The sequence below is a fragment of the Asparagus officinalis genome, chromosome 8 (genome assembly GCF_001876935.1).
Source record: "Asparagus officinalis chromosome 8, Aspof.V1, whole genome shotgun sequence".
NCBI classification, from domain to species: Eukaryota; Viridiplantae; Streptophyta; class Magnoliopsida; order Asparagales; family Asparagaceae; genus Asparagus; species Asparagus officinalis.
In genome coordinates, this window is record NC_033801.1 from 78,163,468 (window position 1) to 78,171,610 (window position 8,143).

Sequence of the window (8,143 nt, forward strand, 5' to 3'; positions counted from 1 at the left end):
GAATCTCAACGGGCTCCTGGGTTTGAACACACACCCCTAAGTGGGTGGAGACATGAACTGACTTTGGCTTAGCGGGAGGGTGTGTACGACCCCCATCCTGAGGAGTCACTTGGGATTTATCCACCGGACCCAAGCGTTCTTTAACAAGAGCTTTGCCTCGATATTCATGCAAAGGACCAAGGCGATCTACCATCATTATCTTGAATCTGGACAAATCAACACTACCGTGAGGCTTCACGGGAAGTACGACAGGCAACGGAGGCGAAGAAATGACCGTGAGAGCTCTAGTTTGGGTGACACAGGGGGAAGTGTCTCGAATTTTGGTGAGACAAACTAGGGTGTCTCGGTTACACTATTGGTTGTCTCGTGTTGCGAGACAGCTAGTGGTGTCTCGGCTACAAGAAACACTTTCAGGTGTTTGCAAACTCGGTTTTTGCGCAGTTCTGGACTTTGGCATCCAAACCTTGTGGGATTTTGGTGGCTCTTTGGTCACCTCTTCCTTCTTCATAAGAATGCGAGTGTGTGCGGCACATGCACGATGTTTTTTTGATGCGCTCATCCCTCGTCGAACGAGTCCTATTGACGAGAACCCACTCTTCAGTCGAAGTCTTGGAGGATGTGTCAGTGACTTGACATTGAAACGGTTGAATTGCTTGGTGCTTCCTTGACTCCAAGTCCACGTAGTAGCAAACTCCATCAACTTGTTCTAGGGCTATGGTGAGCTGATGAGCGAAATGTTGGCGCTATCTCTAACGAGCCCTCTTCGTTAGAGTTGGCACGGTTTCATCAAACGACTCCTTAACTGAGAAGGAGTTGTTGTGAATAGAGACTCTGACTTGGTTGATCATCGGAGGGGCGTTGCAAGGGGAACTCAGCAACGATTAGGCAAGACTCATCACCCTGGACCTTCATCGGATCTGAAGATCAGTGAACCTTCTTTGAAGATGAGACCTTCTTGCACTTGTTGGGCGAGGGAGATCCGAAGGAGGAGGATGAAAGGTACTCCTCGAACTTCTGTTGCTCGAACTCATACTCAATCGCTGAATCAACCAGGATCTTGATCGGTTGCAACACTACAGCCTCGGCAGCGAGGTTGTAGGCTCCCACTGGTCGCCAGCGTGTTTGCATCGGAAATCAATTTCTTTACAACTTCCATTACAATTGTTTATCGATTACAAATAGAAATAAAAAAGTGAGCCTTTTTAAAAGACTTCTCTTTACAAGAGAAACAAATAGAGGAAATCTCCTAGAAACACACGCAGAGATCGTTTATCGGTCGCTGCTTGTATGGGATATTTGCCTATGTCGGGGGCGCGTTAGCCCATGGACCATCGATTCATAGATCCAAATTGATCGTGAAGAAGGGTCAGTGTTCTTATTTGGTTTTAGAAATAAGAACAGAAGTAAATAACCTCAGCAATGTGAGATTAATACTCTTCTCGAGATCAAAACAAGGTTTGATCTCAAGGGAAGGGGTGAAGGCCTGCAGATCTCTCGAAATCTTCCTCTTTATGCTGAAGTTCACCAAGATCTTGCCTTTTTTTCTCTCTTAATTTCGTGTCTCTCTGCTCAAAACATCAACATCTCGCCTAAGAATTCAGATCTCATCAGTCACACGTCCCTCATCTTCATAAATGCATGAAGGGGGGTATTGATAGGCTTCAAATGTCATGTTTGTGGATAAGATCTCATGATTTGAAAGTATCTTCAGTTAATAACCACTTTCCCGTATTTAAGGATACTCCCAAAGCATTTAGGAAGCCACTAGAACGCACGAATCCCGAGAAATTATCAAAAAAACATGTTTTGGGAGTCTGACTGGGCGAAACACACTTTGTGTCTCACACATGAGTGCGAGACACATGTTTTGTCTCGCCGGTGAGACACATTATTGTGTCTCGCAGGTGAGACACACTAATGCGTGTCTCGTTCCGTGTTTCGTCGATTTGAGCGTTCCGTCGCTTCTTCGTTTCGTCTTTTCGCGCTTTCCTTTGCTTCCTTTTGGCATCAGATGATCTTCTTTGACTCAGATGATTACGTTAATCGTATCCTCTTCGTCTTGAGTTGTATCCGGGAACTTATAGGTAATTTTTGACGCCTACAGATATAATCATTACAAGTGATGACGTTGTTGGTATATAGTTTGTAAAATCTCAATTACAACAACCATTCCACATGAAGGATCTTAGATCTCTTCGCTATGTTCCTGGTCTAGAAATTTCTTAGGGCCCGCGGGGTGTACTACTGTCTCACAGAAGTATTTCTCAGATATTCTAAATCGTGCTGAGCTAACTGACGATGCAACTGTCAATACTCCACTTCAACAAAATGTCAAAATTTGCTCTACTGATGGTGAGCCTCTATCTGATCCTACCCGATACCGACATCTTATTGACCAGTTGGTCTATCTATGCATCTCTCGACTAGATATCTCTCATACTATTGGTATTGTCAGTCAATTTGTTAGTGTCCCACGTTCTGCACAATATGCTGCCTTATTACGGATTCTTCGGTATCTCCGGGGTACTAGCACCTGCTCTCTTCTGTTTTCTGCTACATCCATGTTAAAGCTTTGTGCATATTCTGATGCTGATAGGGCTGGTGATCCCGCTACCAAGAAGTCTACCACAGGTTATTGTATATTTCTTGGTAATTTTTTTATTTCCTGACGAAGTAAGAAACAAGATGTTATTGCTCTTTCCAGCACCGAGGCAGAGTATCGTGTAATGTCCATAATAACTAAAGAGATTATTCATCTTCGTCGTCTTTTCAGTAATTTTGGTATTTCTTTTACGACTCCTACTCCTCTCTATTGTGATAATAAGAGTGTCATCCAGATTACTAATAATCTCGTATTTCATGAGAGGACCAAACATATTGAGATCGACTCTCATTTTGTCCGTCAACAAGTTATTAAGGAAAAGAAAATTCTACTTCCTCATGTCTCATCCGCTAACGAGCTTGCAAATTTCTTCACAAAGACCTTACCCATTTATCGATTCCAATTTCTTGTACGCAAACTCACTTTATTTGATCCAACATGAGTTTGAGGGGGGCTGTTGATAATATTCTGTTAGTAGTGGGTTTAGTCCCACATTAGTTATGAGGACAAACCTCATCACCCTCCTCTACTTGTATATATATATATATATGAATAGAAATTTACCTAAGACTCTCTCTCTCATACTTTAACACACTTGAAACAAGGCATGAGATTTCCTATGGTATCTTATTCACTGCTTTCTGTTTAGTTGGTGAATATTGCATTCTTACTTGGCTCAAGCATTTGCTTAAGCTTTGCTCTCTTTAACGACATGTTTCTCTCTTTTCTATGGTGTTCTTTTATGATGCTGTCTTGTTCAAGAAACCGAAGCATGAAACGAGTGAAGTTTAGTTTTAGCATCATTCGAAAAAAATAGCTTAAGGGCTCTTATCTTAACAATTTTAGCAACGCTTAATAGCGCTAAAAATTATGAAGAAATGGTATTTATTGTTTGTAAGAAAGCATCAGCCACGGTGTAGTTAAGACACCCCTGACTTGCCCTAGAATATGACAAGAATATTGTCTCTCTCCTTCTCTCTACTCTGAAACCCTAGAATATGACGCATTATTTAAAGACACCCCTGACTTGCCCGTCAAGTTAACTTGACCTCTCAGAAAACTACTAGGATTGGGCGTAACCTTCAAACCCGCATCCGACTTGAAGTTTGAGTTGGTACCCAACAATAATAGCGCTAAAAGTTATGAAGAAATGGCGTTTACTGTTTGTAAGAAAGCATCAGCAACGGTGTAGTTAAGGAGAAGTTCACATATGATAGATTTCCTCACATGAAGATTTTGCGTAGAAAAGCCTGACATCTCACTATCATTTGGCATATGTTTTCCTTTATTTTCGGTTATATGCAGAGTAAAAAATTTCATGCACTGAAGCTAATTATATCATAGCACATGAAAGTGCACCAACAATCATACACAGCCTCAACAGAAGGTAAAACTGTCTTGATATGCAACGAGTTTGTAAAACTGTCTTGATATGCAACCAGTTTCAACAATTCACATACAAGTACGAAGCCGTGACTCAAATATATATGTAATATCGGTAAAAGTTTTACGATAAACCTTTACCTTTAAGCAATACAAGAAGAACACCAAGTAACGCGCAGAACAAAAGAGATGGGAAGAGCACTTAATTCAAAACTGAGCGCTTAATTCAGAACCTACAGTTAATTTCCAGAATAGCATCTCATTGAGTTTTACACCATATGACATACGCTCCTTTTGTTCTCAACTATTTCCCAACCGCAAAAGACCCTCGTTAACTACTGAGCCGAAACTGCTTTATTTATTTCCCTGTGCTAACACTCTCATCATGAGACGAGTACATTAAAAACCCCCCACAATCCCACAAAAAAGAGAAACAAAAGAGAGTGAGGGGGAGAGAGAGCGAGCTCCACCTACATACACCCATTCACAGATCACACACGACTCCACTAACTGTACCACTGCCGGCTGAGGGCAAAGAGCTAGCCATCGTTATTGGTCACTGAGGACTGATGATGCAGCTGGCTTGTCTAGGAACCAAACCAACTTGCCTTCAGTCGGCTGAACCATCCTCGCCGGCACTGAGCAACCGCTGAGCACGTCAGTGTTGCCTTGGTTAATGGAAAGCTGCACTGCGCTGGCCTTATCTTCCCCTACTGCGACAATGGCGACATTGGAAGCGGAGTTGATGACAGGAAGGGTGAAGGTGATCCTTTCGGGTGGAGACACGGGAGAGTTGGTGATGTAAGTGACCCAGTCTTCTCTCAGCTCAAGGGCTGGATGCCCAGGGAAGAGGGAGGCTACATGGCCGTCAGAGCCAATGCTCAGGAGTATAAGGTCGAATTTGGGACAGTCGTTGCTTTCCGAGACATCTAGCGTTCGAACTTTGACCAGCTGGCGAATGACAAACTCGTAGTCGGTTGCCGCCTGGTCTACTGTCACGTTGTCGTTGATGGAGTGAATGTGGCTATTCAGAACTGACACCTGACATTTGATTAAGAACTATTACCTAATAACATATTACTTCATAGAAAATGCAACAAAATGCAAATGCAAAGAAGATCAGAAGCAGAGCCAGGATAACTTCTGCTAAGATGAAAGTAACTTATGCTTGATGAAAATGAGATAATAGATAACTTGCTGTAAAATGTATGCTGAAAACATTTTTTCCCCTTGCTGAAACCTAGGAATTATTTTGGTAAGGTAGCTATTTTAACAGACTAGGTATATATTGCTAGATCAATGCATACATAATGAGTAAGTAAGCACATAGTCCATCCTCCCTTTCTTTTTTTTTTTTAGAAGACACTGATTCAGAAATTTTGGTATTGCCATATTAACCTCCACAAGCAAGAAAACCACACAAGAAACTAATTAAACAATAACCAGACTTGTAGTTTTTTTTCAATGAGTAAAAAATAGCTCCTACTGACCTACCAATGCTTGCCAACATACATAAGTTGACAAACTACCAAGTCTCGGACAAATTGAGGAGAAAATGTGTCCAAAACTTCATACATAATTTATAAAGACCAGAGTACATGGATCCATCTGTTTGGGGGTAGTCAAGTAGAAAATGGGATGATTATGTTGATCAAACAGTGAGAGAAGGTTGAATCTTCTTTTTCTGAGCTTGCAGATATATAATTGATGTCAGTGCTCCTTGACAATGGAACTCTGTGAGATAGTTGTGTGCAGCACATGAGTGCACGGGTGCACGTATGTATGCATTTTAGTGAATGTTGGTTCTAACATATAATTAGTAGACGCAAAAGAGGATTAACTGCATAAAACGAATTGAGATGCAGTCCGATATCTTAGAGGAAGAAACTCAATTCCCTCTTCTACTAGTCATCAATCATCATCCAAGTATTGTATTGGCTTTTCTCAAGCCATATGCTTATACCTAGGAAACCTTTCGCCTGCTGATATTGTTTTCTCCTCGAGTCATGTGCCCCCATTCCCTCCAACGCCACCCATCAGTTTGACTTAATAAACAAATTATGTCCCTGTTGGACACTTATCAAACATGAAGACTTTTTAGAGCACTCCTCTGAGCAGTGTTATAAAAAGCAGTAAAAAGCGGCACTTAGCAGCCACTTAAGCGTTTTGCGCTCCTAGCTCCTTTCCACTCGCAAAAACCCCATAAAAAGACGTTGCACAAAAAAAGAACCAAAAACCCAAAAGCCGGCACCAAAAGGTTTTCGTTTAATAATTTACATTAATTCATTAATTTGTTGACTATTGGTGTACATAGCCTAGTACGTGTTAGCTCATCACATTACAGGTGTAATAGTTTCTTAATATTGCATCATTGAAAATAAGTATTGTTTCACATTTATTTCATGTGTAGGATATCTATAAACATCACTATAAATTTATAGAATTTTTTTCCCTCTAATTCTTGCTTGTTTTGTAATTTCATAATTTTCTTGATAGTTTCTTTTTTTTTAACTTTCGTTCCTATTTGGGGGGAAAAAAGACTAATTGGGTTGGCACTTTTTCTTTCTTAAGCCACAGAAAGCGTCGGCTACATCTTGCCACTTCGTGCCGCTTCCCAAAACCTTGCCTCTGAGATGTGTCTGCTACCTCTAGCGCATATACTGCATAATACTTAGGAATTAGGCCTATACATCTTTGGCTGGGGTATAGCCTCTGATACCTTTTGTAACTCATGCTTCCTGTCAGAAGAATACTAGTTACAAGTTCATAGAATCTATTATCTACCAAACAAATTATTCTGTGTATCATGGGGACAATTCACATCTTCAGAGTATTATAATGTCTACTTTGGTTCCTTATATAAATCAATGAGCTTACCTTGCTTGATAAGAAAATCTAGCATTCTCCTTGATTTGACCTTTTTAAAAACATTGCATAGAAAATTTTAACTCATTGAAGCTTAACATGCACAACCTATTTATATCGTCAACAGTTACAAAGTCCAAACAGTTGGTAGAACTTGACAGTGCGTTTCCATACAAATCACTCAAACCCTGCAACAAATACTGCAAATCGATCCTTTCTATCCTTCTCAGCTTTCTGTTGAACTGCTTCTTAATCAACCTTTTAACTCTTGTTATTGACTAAATATTGCAGCGATTCGTACATGAGTCCCGATATGCATGCTTAGCTTACGAGAACTTTTAAGCATGCGATATACACCTTCCTGTGCATACCTATACATGATGAAATATTCTCTAATTAATCTTCTCAAATATTAAATTTCTTCATATCAACCATCCCATCACACATCGAGTTATTGATCTTTACTTCTACTGCTCAAAGACGGAGCCTTCCATTGATGATAGCTGACTATACCAAATTTTCTTCCCTATCATCCTCCTTATCTTCTCTCTTGCTCACTGATTTAATTGTCTATATCATCACAAACACTGATCCAGTATGCAGCATGCAAGTAGCAAATGGTTAGAGTAGAAGTACTTATGTCAATGTTCTATGCATGCAATTGCACCGGAAGTGATGCTAGAAAAACATGAAAAATGATTTTCAGCGTTGTAGAATGCAATGATGCCTTATTCCTCGTACCAACTTGGCGCCTAGTTAATATTGATAGTGAGTTCAGACCATTAACTGTGTTTGGCATCCTTGACTCTGGGGCTGTTAAAAACCTACTGGAATGGTGCCTATGAGCAATGAATAAAGGAAATTTCCCTAGTTGGATTACAGTCCTGAACAGGTCAACCACCTATATTGCAGAATGGCATTTCTGATTTCTCTTTCTTTATGCTGAAGACAATTGCCAGTACTTGTCAATGGTGACTTCCAAATAGTCACTGGACTTGCTTTTATCACAAGGATATGTGTAATCAACGTTAGATGTTCTGAATTGTAGCGGACTAAAGCCATCACTCATTACAGATTTTCCCACATTCCATATTCTAAACTTGAAAAGACTACTTGGCCTATTTATGCCAAACAACAAGAATAACTACTAAGCTAAGATAAAAGCCCATGTAATCATAAAGAAGATATTACTGACCCAAATGGCCGAAGTAGATGTGTGAGGTGCATGCAACAATGCAATTTGAATGCTTTGCATCTGGGAGCATCTAAGCAAAACTCAATTACCTCATGGAC

At 40.4% G+C, this 8,143-nt stretch overlaps 1 protein-coding gene across 9 annotated transcripts in view; it reads right to left on the bottom strand.

Moving 5' to 3' along the window:
- The window catches only part of LOC109822581 (probable 6-phosphogluconolactonase 1), a 9,663-nt gene continuing 5,693 nt past the window's right edge, over window positions 4,174–8,143 (bottom strand). For all 9 annotated transcript variants that reach the window (XM_020388796.1, XM_020388806.1, XM_020388805.1 and 6 more), the window contains exon 4: window positions 4,174–5,026. In XM_020388796.1, coding sequence (XP_020244385.1) covers window positions 4,535–5,026 — 492 coding nt within the window. In that variant the 3' untranslated portion in view covers window positions 4,174–4,534. The remainder of the gene's footprint in view (window positions 5,027–8,143) is intronic.